Raw genomic sequence first — 20,229 nt, 5'->3', positions numbered from 1 at the left:
GAATCTCTCTCTCATCGTAAAACTTCAGGTACGTTATGAGATTCTTGAAGATTAAACTGCATTGACTATACATCCAAAAAGTATTTTTTGAACAAGTCATAGCAAGCTGGTGGTGATCGTGGGCGAGGTGGTTATAGTGGGAGGGGTAATGTGGAGGAAGCAATTATTTCAGTATGAAAGCATTTCCTTCTCTTTGAGGCACAGAAGGCTTTTTCATTGATTCTTCACAGAGGAGAGTACAGATTTACCACCCTAGTCTCCTTTTTCTGGTGAATTCTTATAAACTCAAAAAGGCCACCACCACCTCCTCCCCATAACCTGTCTGGTAGTCGTTGTTGAGGTTTACATAAATACTTAAGTAGTTCCCATATTTTCATCTAAATTCATATTCATTAAGCAATTATAAGCAAAAAAAAAAAAAAAACCAATTCATTATGCATAATTCTGTGTAGCAGCAACAGTGAGTGGTAAAATAGTTGTCATGCCAGACAACCTGTTGGATTGGAAATATAGGACTGAGCTTTAAATTTGTTATAGAAATAAACTAAGACATGGTTTCTCAAACTTGTCTGATCATAAGAATTTTGGTGGACGCTTTACTAAAATGTAGGTTTCATTCCAGACCTTCAGGCCGCAGGAGAGACGTATGGGAAAGAGTGAGAAAACTGAACTGGGGTAAGTGTTTCTGCTGTCCTTCAATAAGGGTTTGCCACTTGGACTCTGGGGTAACCCTTATCAGGAGAGCACGCTGAAAAACATTTTTGTTCTCTTTCCTTCCCTGCCCTTCTTCCAAGGAATGTTATGCCAGGTACTGTACACACTGAGAAAACAAAGATAAGCAACAATTCCTACTGAAGTACCAGACAAAGACGATAAACAATGATACAGTGTATTAAATGCTAAAGTAGAGGCAGTACAGGACACTATGCACTTAGAGAGGAGGGAATGCCTGGTCCGAGTATTTAAGGCAAATTTGACATCTGCCAAGGAGAGGTCATTCCACATGGAAGATGCAGGAATAAAGACCCAGAGGCTTAAGGAAACCTGGTGTCTTCTGAGCATTGTTAAATGCCTGGCATGGTTGAAGCTCAAGGTCAGGTTGGGGAAAGTGGGGGTGAATCGGCAAGAGTCAGATTGTGAATGGTCTCACGTGCCACTTTGAAGTCGTCGGACTTGGTCCTATAGACCAGCGGTCCCCAACCTTTTTGGCTTCAGGGACCGGAGTCGTGGAAGACAGTTTTTCCATGGACTGGGGTGGGGGGATGGCTTTGGGATGATTCAAGCACATTACATTTATTGTGCACTTTCTTTCTATTACTATTCCATTGTAATATATAATGAAATAATTATACAACTTATCATAAGGCTGACAGGAGGTGGAGCTCAGGCGGTAATGCGAGCAATGGCTGTATTTACAGCCGTAAATACAGATGAAGCCTCGCTGGCTCACCAGCTGCTCACCTCCTGCCGTGCAGCCTGGTTCCTAACAGGCCATAGACCGGTACCCGTCCGTGGTCCGGCAGGTTAGGGACCCCTGCTGTAGACAGTGTGGAGCTCTTGGGAAGAAACCTGCGTGTCCCCAGAACTTAATGTAAAATGATTTCAAAATATACCTTGATAAGAACCCCTTAAGACTGGAGTTTAAGTCAACTTGGTTCTGAGCGGATAGTCAGTTTCCAGCTTTGCTCATCTAGTGGAGACTCTTCTCAACTAACAGCTGATATAGAACACAATGTACAAAATAGATAAAAAGCCCCATGACAATATTCCTGTAAAACACGGGGTTCTAGGGAACAGTTTGCAAATCAAAGTTCTGTGCTCCCAAGAGGCTGAATAATTAAACCGATATTCAGACTCTTCCTATTGAAGGGTAACTTCAATGTTACCTTTGAAGAGAGCTCCTTCTACTATGTCTAGTATAGCTCCTTCCATGAAGTGTCGTTCAGAACACGCCTGCGGCACTGAGTCGACTCTGCCTAGGTTTTAATCCTTCCAGTGAAGGGGAGGCATCCACACTCTCCCGCAGTTTCCTCTATGGTTAAACAGCTTCAGTCGCTAGCAACTTCTCTGTTATGATAAGTAGGCATCGTTCTGATTTAAGCAAGGTCTTTTGGAATAATCAATTCAACATTAGAGCTATTACGTCGCCTTCTGTTCACCTTTTAGGTTTCTTTAATCTTTCCCAAAACAGACCCTCTCCCCTGCTGGTTCCCCATTTTCCCATGATTCAAATTTGCCAGTGTTGCCTCTTGAAAACGTGATCACCAGGAATAGGTACAGCATTTGTTTGGCTACTTCTTGCCTCCCATTACTATGTATGCATTTATAAAAAAATAAATTTATCATGAAAGGACCTTATCAGGGACTTTTCTGGTTAGTATTACCTTAAAATATATACAAAAGGAATATCCATGAAACAGCGTAAAAATGGCATTATAAAGCAGCTCAGTGTTAAGCCAGACACTGCCTTACTATTTGATGGAATGCTGACACTTACCATCGTAACGAAAATCGATAGGCTGTCAAGATTGCCATGCATGTGTGTGTGTGTGGAAAAAATAAGAGCTTACAACAGTGAGAGGAACGTAGCAGAGGCTCAGTGTTTGTGGAGTGAATGAAGTGGAAGGCCATCTAACCACGGGAAAAGGACATATCTTTAGTCTGAGGATCTCAGATTTGTCCAACTCAAGGGGCTTCCAGGTTTGAAGAAATGTAGGCAGGCAGCGTAAGCTGCAAGGTCCCTGCTTCTCAATTGAGTGTGACAAGAGGGACCCAGTGAGTGTGAGATATGAAGTTGTCAAGGGCAAGTGTGAGACAGTTAAGTCAGCTCCGTGGTCCCTTCTTGTGGTGTTGGCTTCAAGTCGAGGCCCTGGTTTCTAGGCAGAAAGATGGATGTGTCCTCGAGTTTCTTAGTTCACATGGATGTGGTGGGGTGGGAAGGACAGAAATGTTTAGGGACAAGATCATTCTGGGGGATTCAGCATCGCCATGACACTCTCTGGGCCGATACCACAAGACACTTCCCCTTTGACACACTGTCCTAGGAAATGCCAGTGTCGATGACAAAAGATATTCCTCCCCTCGCCACTTTGTTCCTCATACAAGTTTAGTGTCTGAAGATTTTTCTTTCTTTTCTTCAAAAAATATTTTAAAAGAATATAAGTAGAAGATATTTTAGATAAGAAAAACTGCTGACCTAGGGTCAGCAGTCAAATCTAGCTCTTAATCCTTGAAAAGCTAGATAAAAGTCAGCACTGAGTTTGAAGCCCATGAGATGTAAGTCACCTTGGGGGTGGAAGAAGGAGTGAGAGAGATTTAATAACTGATGATCGGGCAGTGTTACTGCTTTTAGAGAAATAACTTCAGTTGTGCATTGATTTCCCTGATAGACTGAATATAATGCAAACATATACACTATTACTTTCCTAACAACTACTTAGCAGAAAGACCAAGCAATACTCACATCAACTGCTTATTTTAATGTCAAATGTTTATTTCTATGCCATAGTTGCCTCAGCACAATTTGTAAAAGAAAGGAGTCCAAAAAAAGGTTGTTTTTTTTTTTGTCAGGATATTTTCTCTGCAGTTATAAGAAGGAAAATAAACACCTTGGTACCAGAATTACCATTTCTTTCATATCATTCTGATAAATATTGCATCTAAATATTTTCCTTGGGTGTCATATCCATGGTGGTGGGGGGGATGTTTGAGTTCATCAAAATAAATCTGGGATCGTTTTTGTCAGAGAATATATCTAGAAAGTCTTTGTTTTGGTACACTAGATCACTACTTGCCATATTCTTATTAATAGAACAGCATACTTTATTACATAAAAACAAAGTGCACTGAAAATGAACAATGTTAGAAACAAACTAAAATTTGGTGTATCTTAAATCTTCAGGTGATCAGCTATTAGCTAAAGCCATGGGATACAAATTTCGTATCGATACAGATGCAACTCTCTTGGGATGAAAATGCATTTACTTGCTTAGTTCTTTTCGATTGAGCAGACAGGGCATCCAGTACAACTGAAACAATGGATAACATTTTTTTTTTTTTTTTCAATAAAAAGGAATGCTCTGGTTTCTGAACGGGCTCCCACCTCTGAGGGAGCCAGAAGATGGCATTTGCTCCTTCAATATATTTCTCCTGTGTGATTTGAGACACAAATCTACCAAGATTCTTACAGCGGAAGTAGGCGCCACACCTGAGAGCCCAAGGCCCTTCGAGCAGCCACTTCAAGTCAATCTGTGATGCATTGGGGTGGACCCAGCACCTAGAAGACAGCATGGTAATTGTGCATGTAAGTCCCTTCAGCAGACTCAGGGAAAGGAGGAGATTTCTTTAAGTTCATGCACATTTTATTGAGTAGTAATATAAAATGCTTTTTTCTTTTTCATTGTTACAAGTGCATGCTTTGATTGCCAACATTTCAGAAGTCAAATTACAAAGGCAAGGCTTTAGGCTGTAGTGAATTACTTGGGCACTTATACAATTGTTAAAAAATATGAATGGACTTTTGTTGTTGTTGTTTTCAGAATGAACCAGTTGTAACCCGTAACTGATATACAAAGGGAAAAAGTGAAAAAAGTACATATTTTGTGGCACATGACAGAACCTAACAAAATAACTCAACTGTTATGACATTAACAGTTACCATGCATTTAGAGTTTCACATGTAACTATGAACTTATTTAAATTTCACAAGGTTTGCTAAACATGCTAACCATCTATATGTGCACTGACAAGCTTATGTTAAAAACTTTTAAGAATACTCTCCCCTTTAGATTTTTTCAAAGCTTTTTTTTTGATTACAAAATTTCAAAGGCATGAAGCATTTTAGAGAATATAAAGTACGCCAGTATACATACATTTCCAGTATATGTCAGACCACTAAGCGCATTACAGTCCCATACAGGCCGATACAGCCATTTTTTTCCTTAAAAAACATGCATAGGCAGATTTTTTTTTTTACAGAATATAGATGCTTTATCACTGTACTTAATATGGTGTCTTGTTTACTATACTTAAAAATGCACCACTCATAAATATTTAATTCAGCAAGCCACAACCAAGACTTGATTTATCAACAAAAACCCCTAAATATAAACAGCAAAAAAAAAAAAAAAGAGATAGATGTAATTATTCCAGTTTTTTAAAACTTAAAGAAAAGGTATTCATTGCCAAAGTAATAAGATAAGTGTTATATGGAAACAAGGGCATTCAAGCACACTAAAGAAACCTGAGGTAAGCATAATCTGTACAAAATTAAACTGTCCTTTTTGGCATTTTAACAAATTTGCAACATTCTTTTTTTTTTTTTCTGCTTTTTTTTTTTTTTAAGACTGCCTAATTCATTTTATAGCCATTGTCTGACAAGAGTAGCAAAACATTATCAATAAATAGTCCTTATTTAGTTTGTACATCATTTTGTTAAAAATGTTTGATGTCATCCATTTTTAGTGCTGCAACTGTAAACGTACAATAGAGTAAGAAATTAGACAAAGTTTTCGTGTCCAGTAACATAATAAAAGACCTCTCATTAACCTATCTAGAAGTCCCCGATGCAGTAGGAAAACATGTTCATTCCCCTAACATTGCAGTATATACTAGCATTAGCTTTCTTTTTAAATTGTTTTTCCTATAAGCATTTTTAAAAGGCATACCCAAAAGAGGTGTTTAATCATAACCCTCACCAAAATATAGTTTATTATCTCTCTCCCTCTTTTCTAATGATAGTGTAAACTGAATCCAACTCCTGGCCCCAGAGCAAGTAAGCTACCATCAGAGGCAAGAACATCCAACTGCTGATATGCAGCAATTCCATCACGCCCTGCAGCTCCCAAAAAAAAAAAAAAAAAGTGAACAGGAAGTGGTCACTGGATATTGCTGCTATTACTGCCATTGCTGTCCGTGCCGTTAGTCTCTGAGGCGAGAGTCTTGTTGATGGAGTTAAGGTTGGTGTCAGAGGGCATGGCATCTCTGCGAGGTGGCATCCTCTCGTTAATTCGATCTAAGCCCTTGGCCTCCTCGAAGCTAGTGATCTTATGTTGTGGTGAAAATCCTTTGATAGCTAAACAGAAAATCATTAAAAAAAAGAAAAACTGGGTTAGTCAGAGGAAAACAAAGGGCACAGCTGTTGTAGCAGGTGATGTTAGAGATTTCGCAGTGAGAGAGGGAATCCTTTAGTAGAGAACAAAGTGACGGGACCTGAACACAGCACAACAGACTCCTTACCATACCTGAAGATAACCGAGACGTTTGGTAACAGCCAATGTCTCTTGCCAACCAAAATGTCCTCTTCCAAGTTAGTAAGATGTAAACGTTTCTCTTGTCTTCATGGACGTTTAGCTCCACAAAGTGGTATGTAAAGAGAAAGGCTGCTACCAGGGATAGGTCTCTAGGCCCAGCACAGACTGGCCACATTGTTGGCACAATTACTGTATCAAATGCCCTAACCTAGAAAGGGTGGAAATGGCCCTAATTTTACTATTCCATTGTGCTAGTAATGGCAAATTCAGGAGAATCACTGAAGCAGCTAGACCTAAAAATCTAGTGAAGAGTTTAGAGCAGAAGCTAAAAGGAGCTATAAAAGGCATGAACTTGGGGCGTTTTCATGCCATTCTCAGGATCCGAGGAAGACTTGCTTGGCAAACAACTCAACAGTGGCATGAAAAAAAAATGAAATTATAAACTCCTGCTTCTCCACTCAACTTTGGAAATATGTGGAGTGGGGACAAGGTAAAAGAAACTCATAAAAATCAAGATCAGATCACTAAGTAGAAAAACTCTGTCTGCCCTTCAGCAGCGAACAGGTCAAACTGATGTTCATCTGGTCCATTACTGCCTAAATCAAAGAAAAACTCTTTCTTAGTAGATCAATGTAGACGTAAGTGCTGGTTCAAGAATAACAAGGGGAAAATGCTTCTTTCAACTTTTAGCAAAAATGGATGGGAATGGTTTTGGCCTTATTCAGTGAAACCATGGAATTCACAAAGGGGGAACATTGATACTCGGTTTTTTTCAGTAACCCTAGTGTGCTCCAGAGATAGAGAAGGCATTTGTGCAAGAAACTTAATGATTTCTTCAGTAGGTGCACCAACCAGTGAGCTGAAAATAAAGTACATAGATGGGGAACCAATGACATCAGTTTGCTTTACTCCCTGTGAAAATGCAAGCCAGACACTGAAGGGCCAATCACCAATGCTGAACTGGGTCGCATCTCCACGGCTGATGAAGGACAATTTCATTGTACCTTTATCCTTCCTACCCTATTTGAGAAAAAAAGGAAAGCAGTTTCAAGCTGAAACTTTGCTAGCCACTCCCACACAAATGTACAGTGCCTTTCATTAGTATGGACGAGATTCTTAAAAGATAGACACACTTGCTTCCAAACTCATTAAACGATGAGAAACAGTTTGTTCCCCCTCTGCATTTTAAAGGTTAGCGTCATGGTGATTAGTCAACTATGAGAGGAAGAAGATGGGGAAATGGGAAAAGACCAAGGCCCAAAGCAAAGCGTCTTAATTCTTCTCTCATTCAGTCATAAATCGCAAAATAATAGAGCTGTCTGATGAGCACCCACCCTGAAAATGAACTCAATGATTTTGAGGGACAAAAGTAGTACTCTATTGTTTTGCTAAACTACTGTGAATATCATTCCATCGTAGTTAATAAATATAAAAAGCTGGTCATCATAATTGATGAAGCGATTTTACGAATTGAAATGGTAAAAGTGGAATCTCTCTTTTAGGTTGTTTAAGGTTTTAAAATAAAGCCAATAGGGTGAGAGCATAGAAATTCAAAATCTAGCGAGAGCAATGGCTATGTCCAGAATGGGGCTCCATTTCTAATCATTTCTGTCTACCCTGGTCTGGAAGAATGTGTGCTCTGCTGTAGTTGCTGGTCAGACGATGGGTATTAGCAATTTACATTGGTAGTATACTTAACACAACACAAGAGTCACAGAAACCACAGAAAACAGCCAAACTATCAACAAGAATGCACACTGCAGATTAGAATTTGCCAAGAGGAATAGAGAATTCCCACATAAATAGCAGTTTATTCACTGCTATTTAGGAAGCAGTTGTATTTTCTCTTACAGTGCTATCATTTCCCCTACCGTATCCAAATCACGTACAAATTAAAGAAACTAAAGTGGCACATTTTACATCATATCAAAGCACCATAAAACACAATTTTGGGAACAATAAAACATTATCTTGCAAGAACAAAATACAACTGAAAAATTTTGTTTTAAAGGGGAACTTCAAATTATTCTTTTTAAAATTTCCAGAGGGCGTGGCATGTATCAGATTAAAAACTATTTGGATAGGTAGTTCTCTCCTAACTCTACATTTCAAAAGCACTTGATTCAAAAGGAATTGCGAGAGGGTCCACTCTATTGTCCTCAAGCAGTGCTGGGACACAGTCGGTGGTGACTATGTCTCGTTTCTCCTGAAGCACCCGGCACAGTGCCTGGTGCCAAGAAGGCACTCGGTGGCTATTAACCAGTTGAGTGATGACTCAATATTCCCTATACTCGTTACCGGCCACTTCTACAGCCACTAGATATTTTTGAACTCTTTAGAATATTTTGCTGGTGCTAACCGTCCTACAAATACCAGTACGTTAAAATTTCTAAGACTAGCAGAACTGTTTACTTCATACACAGCTGTCTCTTGTTGGAATATTTTTTTGGAGACAAAAATTAATGTTGAACTACAACAAAGCACTATTCCAATGAATATTTTTTCTAGAAATTTCTGAAGACTAGACTTAATAAAGCTATTTTTATTCTCTCCTATTCAGTGCCGACTGAAAGTGATTTGAGGGAGGGACATGGTTCAGCTCAAAGAATATTGTTCTATCCATTGTTTGTCAAAACGGCTGCCATAAACCCCACCCCACATCATTCAAGATCTCTAATCCTTTTGTTTTCCGTGATTATACTAGGATCATTGTATACAAAGTCAAACATAGCTTTAAGGGAAAAAAATAACAAACAAACAAACCGGAAAAGGACATTTTCCCCTTTAAAGCAAGAACATGTTGGTTAATACTGAGCCACAACTGTTAGCCCAACACCCACACACTCTGTACAAGCTACAGCAAAAAAAAAAAAAGAAAGAAAAAAAAAAAAAGAAAAGAAAAGAAAGAAAAAGAAAAGAAAAAGAAAGAAAGAAAGAAAGAAATGAATACACCCAGCAGAGCCCTTGTCTGTTGCAGGTACAACAGAAAGGGGACTGGCCAATTTACCTTCATCAGCCTCAATAGCCTCAACAGTAGCTGAAGAGAAGAAAGGGGGTGCAAAATGAATGAGAAAAATGAGCAGAGGATTTTTAACTCTAAGAACACATCAGTGACGATCAAGGGCGCTAAGAGGATTAATGTTCCTGTAAGTGCTGGTTTCTGGCACAGACAAAATAGAAATACTTCAAAGAAAGGAAAAAACACCACGAAAATGATGGGGGTTTTTTTCTTGTTTTTTTTTTTCATGAGCTGGCTACACGTATCTGAGTGACATGATTTGGATTTTGTTCACTAAATACAGGAGAAAATGATTAATCCTTTAAGAAAACACTCAGGAAAGGTTTCTTGGACTTAGACTGAATCTACAAGGGACTAGGTCAATCGAAAATGTGACTCTGACTCACATGAAGTGTGATAAACCCACTGCTACGATTGGTAATTTATAGTTTTAAAATGCCCCCGAAAATGGCAGAGCTTGAAGTGTTGTCATAATGTCAGTGGAATAATTCACACTATTTAATATTAAATGGCACGATTTCCTAGTGGAATAGAAAAGCAGGGGGGATGCAAATTTAGAGTTGCGTCTGAGTTGGTAACACATGTGACCCTTTAAACACAAACATCGAGCGTGTTTTGAGAGGGAGGGAGAAAGGGAAGAGAAAGAGGTTGGGGATGGGATAGCCTGGACTTCTTTTGCCAGGTAACCCAGTTTAAAATCAGTTTTCCTCATTGGAATAGCATTTTTGGAAACAAAATTCTTGAAATGTTATAATCACGTGATAATATGCCAGTAGCAGCAATAATTCTATCAGCATTTTAAAGAAAGGACCGTCTAAATACGGAAACCTCAGCATATTTCAGCGGCAAAATTTTTAAAAGCCCATTGCTTTATCAGCAATTTTTATAATAAGCTTAGGGTCTATATTCTCGCTTTAAAGGTGTATGAATCTTTCTATGTTATCAAGGTTAGGAGATGTTTCCCTAATGAAGTGCTAAAATGCAAAACTTCTCTGTAATTCTAAAATGTTTAATATTAAAATCCTACCCCTTGACTTTAATTTGCATATTTCTTATAATTTAACGTTTTAAAACTAGAGCAACTGCCAGATGTACACTATAATTTACTTACAGTGCATTTTAAATTCCTTATGATAAAAATGGAGAATGGTTACCACCATGGAGAAAAGCCAAATAGCAAAACTTAAGTAGTTTCCCCTTTTAGACAGATTAAAGGGCATCAGACAATGAATTCTGAAACTGTATTAATGTACATGATTTAAAATATACACTGACTTTTCAAATTCTTAGGACTCATAAGATGTCGGCTGTGTGTATGTGTTTGTGTGTGTGTGAGTTCAACACCAAATGACAAACAGATGGATTTAAAATAAAACAACAGAACAGGAAACTGAATAACCCAGGTTAAAATACAGGTGAAAATCTGGAAACAAAACAAAGAATTCTAAGAACTTAAGTTTAAAAGTAAAGCAAAATATCTAGAACCGCACCAGGACCAACATATTAGAAATATGTACTGTCCATTATTAAGTGTATTCTTCTAAAGCAACTGTGGCCCATAGTTTCTGATAATACACCTGCTGTACCTTAAAACTGTGCTTAACAGAAACTATGCAGATTTTAGTCAATTAGGTAGTTGTGCATTTTGTGCATACAAACGATCCTTTTATGCTAATGTTCTTAGAGAGCATGTTTACTTTGGTGGGAAAATTGTGGGTTTCTTTCTGAAGTTACTAAGATAAATTTTAGCTACAAATTAAATGAGGAACTTACTTCAATACTGTGGTATCTTCCTACCTTCATTTAGAAATTTTTGTTTCTTTTTGTGGCAACTCGAAGACGATGTTGGAATAAATTCATATGAAAATAAAGAAAATTTTAGTGATGCTGCTAGGAGGTGATCATTTAGCAGTACAATATCCATGAAGCTGGGCATCACTTTCTATGTAAAAGAGGTGTATCTAAATAACATTACCATAAGAATACCAGAATCTTCTAGACTGAGGGACAGGGATAGAAAAGAAAACACAAAGATTCGGGGAAAGGTACAGGGAAATAAGCAGGAGGCTGAGATCTGCTTTGAAAATGTTGAGTGTACTGTTGTTTTCATTTTTTTTTGTTAGAGTCTAATCTAAAAGCAAAATTTCCATAAAGTATGCTAAAATTGGACTCTAATTAATGATAATATTAGTTAAAATAGATAACAAAAGTAGCAAAAGTAAAGAGTGCACTGACTGGGCTGACTAATATGGTAGCCACTAGCCACACGTGGCTATTCAAATCAAATTAATGAAAATTAGATAAAATAAAAAACTCAGTTTCTCAGTTGTAAGAGCTATATTTCAAGTGCTCAATGGCTATACATTGCCAGTGGCTTCTGTATAGATAGAGAAATTTCCATCATTACAAAAAGTTCTATTGGACGGCACTCATCCAGAAAGCTACAGATTTTAATACAAAATCTACCTTCAAGGAAATGTTTTCATCCTTTCTTAAAAATAACATATGATGGTACTCACTCTCTTATGTTTTGAATGGGTAAGTCAGAGAAAAGGCACCTATGACTTCATTTCTATTCAAGTGGATAACAAAATCATCCTTTTTATTCTCTTCCTCCATTCTCCACTAAATCCTAGACTTAGGCATGGATAGTTACGTGTCTATGTGTTTATTTCATCAATCCAATAGATAACTTGTATATTTAATAAAAATGTAATTAAAAAGTTGTTTCTATCCACTGCTTGGCTCCAAGTGGTCAAACCTCCTGTGCATGTAGATAAGCTGTATGAGTTGTCTTACAGCGAGGCCTGAAATCGTGGTTAATGTGCAAATGAGGACGTGGGGGTAGCGGGGGTCAAGAACACATTCCAGCAAATGAGGGAGCTACTCTGTGGGGCGCGACTGGTCAAACTGATGGGGGCGTGGGAAGGGAGGGGGGTCTCAGCCCTTCTTCCAGCTGAGAAGATCGGAAGACCAAGACGGACCTTAAATGCGTGAATAAATCAGGGCTCTAACGACACAGCTGACTGAGGTGCCTGCACACGGTGTGTCGTACCAATGGGCCTGCTTACCGCTTTGCAGGGTTTGCTTCCCTCCAGAGAGCACTCCACTGGGGAGCATGCCCGTGGGCGTCAGGCCTTTCAGCGTCAGCACACTCTCACTCTCTTCTCTGCAAAGGCACAATGGGGATGACACATTAACTTTTATTTTCTTTCACGACAAAGAAAAGACTTAAAGGAAAAGATGTATGTAAGAACTCACATTTACTTCTACCTTGGCTCTCTTGAGTTTTTTCTTTTTTTTACTTAAAACATACTATATTTTCACACATTCATATAGAAGTAGTGGTATGCCCATGACATGACGGCTAAGATAAAGTTGGGAGTTACGCAACTGTGGAAGTTCAGTCTCTTCTGACTGAACTGGAAAACAATTCTACTTTTGTAAGCAGGCTCACAATACAAAGTGTTTGTGGGCATCCTCCACGACACCATAAATATGTTTAAAAAAAAAAAAAAAGAGCCATGGAGAGGGCTGTTGTAAGTTTTCCAGCCGAGGCGCTGCAAAAATGTGTGGGGCTGATTTGACTTGTGAGAGAAAACCAGAGAGTATAACAGATTTAAAAGATCTGATCTATGGATTAGGGAAGTAGGAGTTACATTCAGGGGACTGTTAAGGAATTCTGACATCCCACGACAAATACACAAACTAATGGCAAGTCGCTGATGAAACAACTGGTCAAATTTCCAACTTTTCTTTTTCAGTCTCTTTCCCCATGGATCTGCTAATACAGCGTTGTTTTATTACGCATTATGACAACTGTTTTACAATCAGTTTTATGTACATCATTATTTGAATTACATTTATTAACCACAGCACAGCATTAATCAAATGATTAAATAACCATAAAATAGGGATAACCTCATATATTTCCATATAGTAGACAGTGTAAGCCCACATAACCAGAAAAAAATACTTACAATACACATATATATCTAATGTTTATAATATGTACAACTACTTACTCCACATTTTTATGAAGATGGCTAACACGGCCCACACAGAATTCCTAAACTATCCCCAAACCTGCTGCTTCACTGTCTTTCTTCGACTTCATCTCTTAGTTAAACTGAAAGAATCAACCTTTAACTCCTTTTATCCTCTCTTACTCCACATCTACTCAATTAGCAAATCTTGAGGGCTCTACCCTCATATTATTTCCAGTGTCTTACCACTTCTCACAATACTACTACCTCATCTCTTTTGAAAACAGCTTTATTGAGATATAATTAACATACCATACAATTTGCCCATTTAAAGTGTGTGATTCAATCACTGGTTTTTAGTCTATTCAGACAGCCGTGAAACATCAGCACAGTACATTTCAGCACATTCTCATCCCTCCACAAAGCAGTCTCGTGCGCTCCCATTTCTTTCAGGCTGTATTACTACTCATCTGCTTTCTGTAGATTTGCTTCTTCTGGACACTTCTCATGACTGGAATCAGGTGGCCTTCTGTGACTTGACTCCTTTTCGGACCACCAGCATCTCTTACCTGGATGGTTCCAGCAGTCCCTTCACTGGTCTCTCTGCTCCACCCTTGTCACACTCCTGCCCTCTCCTCCCATATCTATTCTCAGTATAGCAGCTGGCTGAGCCTTTTAATACCTATACAGATCCTGTCACTCCTCTATGCAAAACTCTCCCAATGGTTTCTCTTCTCATTAAAGGTGAAAGGCAAAATCTTTAAAAGGTTTGACCAGAGCCCTAAAAAACTAGCTCCCAACCCACAGTCTACCATCCTTATCCATCTCTTGGACTACATTTCCTACCACCACGCACTTCCCTTCGTGGTCCTCACCATGCACCCAGCACACCCCACCTTGGGGCTCTGCACCTTTCTGTCACACTCTTCCCCCAGGTATCTGCCTGGCTCCCTCCCTCCCAGCCTCCAACTCTCTGCTGGAAAACTGCCTTCAAAGTGAGGACTTCCTTGAGAATGCTATTTAAAATATATGTACCTCAGTACAAATAACGCAATTTCGTTTCTTTTTATGGCTGAGTAATATTCCATTGTATATATGTGCCACATCTTCTTTATCCATTCATCTGTCAATGGACACTGGGACAAAGTGAGAGAGTGGCACGGACATATATACACTACCAAATGTAAAATAGATAGCTAGTGGGAAGCAGTCACATAGCACAGGGAGATCAGCTCAGTGCTTTGTGACCACCTAGAGGGATGGGATAGGGAGGATGGGAGGGAGATGCAAGAGGGAGGGGATATGGGGATATATGTATATGTATAGGTGATTCACTTTGTTATAAAGCAGAAAGTAACACACCATTGTAAAGCAATTATACTCCAGTAAAGATGTTAAAAAAAATATATATATATATGTACTTTCTTATGCCCTATCTCCCCTTCCCTCTTTTATTTTTATCTAAAGCACTTATCACCCCTGAAGAGCTATACAGTTTGTTTCCTTGGTGCTTTTTTTTTTTTTTTTTTTGAGCTCCTCTGCCCACTACACCCCACCCTAGCTAGAAAAGCTTCATGTGAAAGGGGTTTCTGTCTGCTTTGCTCCTGCTGCATCCACAGTTCCTAGACCAGAACAGCACCTAGCACACAGTCGAGATTCATAAAACATTTACTAAATGAAGGAGTCAAAGAAAAATAGGATGGAGAATGGCAGTGTTAATCCACATTTTAGATTTCTGAATCCTTTACTGTTATTTACAGCCAACGCCTAAGCTCCGGCTAATGGCGTGTAATTAGTCCCCAATATGCTGAGAAAGATGCTCTTCAACTCTTGGTCCCTCAGATTCCCACCTGACAGAGGAACTGCCTTCCCTGCTCACTGCTTCCCCAAGATGTTCACTTTGAAGCAGAAGTTCTGCGTGCATTCGTTTGATTGGTGGATCCTAGGCAACATGCGGCACCTTAAGTGCAAGGGCTCCTGAAAGATAGGTTTCTGGTTCCCTTATAATATGGCAAATTACCAAAATGTAAGGACTGTGCTGGACAGCTATACCTGACAAATGTGTACCACCATCCGTATCCATCCATTACATGTTAAAATGTCTCATTCCACAAATTTCTTGTATTTGCCTCTTCCCTTGCATCTCTCCACCCACAGCTAGTTCAACATCTTTTGCTTGGATTATTTCAATAGCTTCTTAAATGTGCTGACACCCATCAGTCATCTTGCTATCCAATCTTCAGACTGTCATTACATATACATCTCCACATGGGTTAGCACATGCTCCGATTCTCCTTAGTACTGATCACTCACTGAGTGAGTTTGGACATACTGCGTATCCTCTTCCAGTTTCTGTTTCCTCACTGAGGTCAAGTCAACCTTGCAAGCTTGCCGTGTGGACTCCTCTCAAATGTGTGCACCATGAAGCATACAGCACCCGGTCCTTAACAAGCGCCCCGTAAAACACTGCTCCTAGGTCCTTAGGATCTAGGAGGACTTCTCAGCTGCCAGAAATGCCTTCACCACAATTCTCCAGCTAATGGAACCTAGCCTGAACTTCACAGCACTCCACCAATGGCAACCTCTTCATGAACATTCCTTTCAGGAAATAGTAGGGCTCCTTCCCATCCTCTTCCACAGCAGAGCACCTCTTCATGTATTTAGTGCACATCTCATGGCCTTACATTAGTTTATTGTCTACATGTCTGACATTTTAGTTCAGAGTATCCACTTTGCCTAATGCACTATATGGTACACATTTAATGCTCAATCCTACTTTTCCCTAGAGATGACCACCCTGTATTGTACAAATGCTTTTATTATAGAATAGCAATACAATATACCTTGTTTTTATTTTCTATCAATATGTGCGACCTTAATCAAGTAACTGATCATCACTGGGTTCAAATGGAACCCACTCTCAGCTGGGAATAACTGCATCTTACATACCAAGATGCAGAGGACTAGAGGGACTTTCCAATTTTAAGACCTATCTATGATTCTGTAGCATTGTTCCTGTCACTTTCACATGGTTTGAAGACTAACATAGATACAAAGAATTTTCTTTTATGTTAAGAAAGGCTTCTCCTTTTTTTTCCTAAATGTACTTTCAACTGGAAGTGATGGAGCTGTTTTTACTTATCCTCACAGAGACTTCAGATAGAAAAAGAAGTAAGCGCATTTACTGGAAATCTGAGGCATGATAAATAAGCAAGTGTTTATGCAGAGGGACCAGCTGAGTTTATGATCTTCACATAGTCCTTTGCCCCCAAGGGCAATTTTTCTAGCCACACAGCCTCCCTGCTGGCCTTCAAAACTGCTGAATTTGTGTCCATCCAAGGATCTTTGTACTTGCTCCTCCCTTTGTCTTTTTTTTTAAAAATAAATTTATTTATTTTTGGCTGCGTTGGGTCTTCGTTGCTGCACACAGCCTTTTTCTAGTTGCAGCAAGCAGGGGCTGCTCTTCATTGCGGAGCACAGGCTCTAGGTGCGCGGGCTCAGTAGTTGTGGCGCACGGGCTCAGCCGCTCCGCGGCATGTGGGATTTTCCTGGACCAGGGCTCGAACCCCTGTCCCCTGCATCGGCAGGCAGATTCTCAACCACTGCGCCACCAGGGAAGCCCCTCCCTTCGTCTTAAACACTCTTACTCCCTACCTTCGTGAAGGTCATCCCCACACTTGCTCAAATGCTAGACTCAGAGAGTCCTTTGTTGTCCCCGTACTAAAATGAATGAGTGCCTCGCCTCTCACTTGCTATCCCCCTGTACTGCTTCATGGTACATAATGGCCACTTTAAGTTTCGTTATATTTATTTTGAATGAATGAATGAGTCCTGCAAGTTCAGTAGGAATGAAAAGCAGCAGAGCAAAGGCAGCCTCATTCATTAGGCCGCAGGGAGCAACTATGCTCTACTTTCAGCTTTAACATGACTTTTCAAGATTTGGCTGCTACTGCAGAGCTATTACTGACTTTGATCTGGTGTCTTTGGGAAAGGATGATCCTGCTTTTCGTCCTTCTCATGGCTCCCTGTTGTTGGTATCAAATCACTTAATTACTCTTTAGTGACTCTACCAGGAGTGGGATAGAAACAGCAAGAAGGAGAAATCAGAAGAGCCGGTACAGCTACTCCACGGAAGAGTTGAAAAAAAGAATCTGGCAAAAATTAGGGTATGAAATTATACAGTGTGGAGATGGACTTTCTCCCAAGATATTCCTATTTATCCTTGTTAATAATGTGATTGTGAATTGACTGGATACTCGTCACATATAATCATACTGTATTTTTTTAAATTAATTAATTTATTTTTGGCTGTGTTGGGTCTTCGTTTCTGTGCGAGGGCTTTCTCTAGTTGTGGCAAGCGGGGGCCACTCTTCATCGCAGTGCGCGGGCCTCTCACTATCGCGGCCTCTCTTGCTGCGGAGCACAGGCTCCAGACGCGCAGGCTCAGTAGTTGTGGCTCATGGGCCTAGTTGCTCCGCGGCATGTGGGATCTTTCCAGACCAGGGCTCGAACCCGTGTCCCCTGCATTAGCAGGCAGATTCTCAACCACTGCGCCACCAGGGAAGCCCTAATCATACTGTATTTTAAAGTAATCTTTTGAAGAGAAATATAGATACTTTGTATTATCCAAGAATAGATAACTGAATTTAAGTGAAGAAAAGTGTAGTTAATTCTCTTCAAGAAAACGTGTTTTCTAAGCCCATGCTTAATAATAACAAGATACATGATCTATTTAAAAAATAACTACTATATGGGAACTGAAACACTAAATAACTTTTTTCTCTCAATGATTTATTAGAATAATATAGATTCACATGAACAAGCTTTATGGCTGTTCATTTCCTAGAAATCTAGTGGAATGCACCTGATAAATTCATCTTTACCACAGAGAGAGAATGAAAAATAGAAAGGATTATAATAGCTTTTCCATTTCATACCATGTTCAACCTATTGTGAAATAAATGTTTTAAAGTCCTGCAGCAAATAGAGGGATGGAATGTGAAAGTCCCTTTAGAGGCTTTCTCTACAGAAATAATTCAGTAGATTTCCATCGGACAAAAACAGTGAGGAGCTGACAATTCCATTTTAAAAAATAATTAAGAAAAAGCAAAGAGTTTCGAGTAAAATACTTAAATTACCAGATTAAACTATTAAAATGTTACTGAGTGACAATCAAATGCAACAGAGGACCATGATCCCACCTGAGCACGGAGAACACTCTGGCCATCTTGCCGATCGCTCGTATCTTGTTCCGTATCACTTCCTTGCGGGCTGCAGCCGTTGCACCTATATTTTAAAAACAGAGTTGAGAAGTCAGGTGAATTTTTATTTAACTCTACCTAGTTTACTAATTTACATGTGTAACAGACTGCAGTTAAGCCAAACCAGGTTTGTTTTTTTTCCCCCTCTAAGGATTTATCTGGAAATCAAATTTAAAAGTCTATGCTTCCAGGCAGGAATACTTGCCTGTGATACATTAGAGGTCCCCAAAATGCCAAAGAGCATCTTCTGAGATTTCCAAGGGGAGAGGTAAAGGGCTAATTGAAAACTTACTGAGCAGATGGGGTGGGTTCCTACCCTTCTCTTCTGATTGAGCTCCCTTCTCTTCTGTTTATACAAAGAGAACGTGCATTGGCAGGAAGAGGAAGTGCGTCACCAGGATGGATATTCCCCAGAAAGCGTGTACCAGGGAGCTGGTTTCCTCTCACCTTCTCTCTGATCTGAAAGCCCTCAAACAGCTCCTTTTTTGGTCCATTTCTTTTTCTCTAGTGGCAATGACACCATAGCAGGTATCCCCCAACACATCTAATTGGATTGCATCTATTTTCCCCCAACAACTCCCCACTCCCCATCTGGGCTCGGCCATGTGTCTTGCTTTGGCCAATGCGACATGAGCACAAGCGATGCCAGCAGGAGCTTGAAAAGCACATGGGGCTTGTTCCGTCTCTTGCTCCTTGGTATTTACCCAAGAGAGTGGAAAACTTATGTCCACACGAACACCTGTCCACAGATGTCTATACCAGCTTCGTTTGTAATTGTCAAAATGGAAGCAACCAAGATTTTCTTCAGTAGGTGAACCTACTGTGGTCCATCCAGATAATGAAAAATTACTTGGTGCTAAAAAATAATGATCTCTCAAACCAGAACTTAGTATTGCCAGCTATTCTGCCTGCAAATGAGTGGAGGAAGTCTAAATCCATATGGGAGAAAGCCATTCTCCAATCCAGTCTTTCTGATAACCAAGTGGAAACATGGATTCTTCTTCATAATTGTTTCCTTGAATTAGACTCTATTGGCCAAAATACTGGAGGAGAAAATGGCGTGTGTGTAGGCCCTACCTCATACTTTATGCTGAGCTTCTAACAATATTTATTATTATCTACGATTTGCAATTATGATTCTTTATATAATAAAACCTGTCCTAGAGACCATTTGAAAGTCTGAAGTTTCTGTGCTTGAATTTTAGATGATTTATGATCAGGAGATTCCTTGAAGGACATTTGTTAAGGGAAAAAAAAGTGGTATAGCAATCTCCTTATACTGGTTTTCTTATCTATTTTTTTTTCAGTTATTCTGTTAAATCATGTTTCAGTTTACTTATTTGGTGTGCTATTACCACTCTATGTTTAATATTCCCCAGTCAGACTGACCCAGTCCACTCAGAGGTCATGATGTGCTGAGGGGGAAAGATTCTAACCGTCTCCAAAAACAGTACGGCCAGATCATAAAAATCAATCCAACAGACACAAAGAATGGAAAGAGTGGGAGAACCCCAAAAACGGTGACTATATTTAGAAGCACAACAAGAAAAGCAGCAAGAAGGAGTAGTTAAATGTCTAGAAACGAAATTGGATATATTTAAGAGAAATGAGAAGGGGGAAAATGTACAATCAAGTAAGTGAAAAATATCTAAGAAGGATAATCTCTCAGAAAATTTTCATGAAAGGACTTGTAAAAACCATAACCAGAGCAA

At 39.5% G+C, this 20,229-nt stretch overlaps 1 protein-coding gene across 1 annotated transcript in view; it reads right to left on the bottom strand.

Annotated features, from left to right (window-relative positions):
• Positions 1–3,504: 3,504 nt before the first annotated feature.
• PPP3CA (protein phosphatase 3 catalytic subunit alpha) overlaps positions 3,505–20,229 on the bottom strand; it is a 299,473-nt gene continuing 282,748 nt past the window's right edge. The window contains exons 11-13 of the mRNA XM_082837840.1: positions 18,458–18,542; positions 12,342–12,439; positions 3,505–6,073 (exon numbers count right to left, since the gene is read on the bottom strand). Coding sequence (XP_082693966.1) covers positions 5,877–6,073; positions 12,342–12,439; positions 18,458–18,542 — 380 coding nt within the window. The 3' untranslated portion in view covers positions 3,505–5,876. The remainder of the gene's footprint in view (positions 6,074–12,341; positions 12,440–18,457; positions 18,543–20,229) is intronic.

Source organism: Leucopleurus acutus (genome assembly GCF_964270905.1).
Source record: "Leucopleurus acutus genome assembly, chromosome: 4".
Classification (NCBI taxonomy): Eukaryota; Metazoa; Chordata; class Mammalia; order Artiodactyla; family Delphinidae; genus Leucopleurus; species Leucopleurus acutus.
Note: the sequence above shows the minus strand (reverse complement) of the source record. Positions and strands in the feature narration are given on the sequence as shown.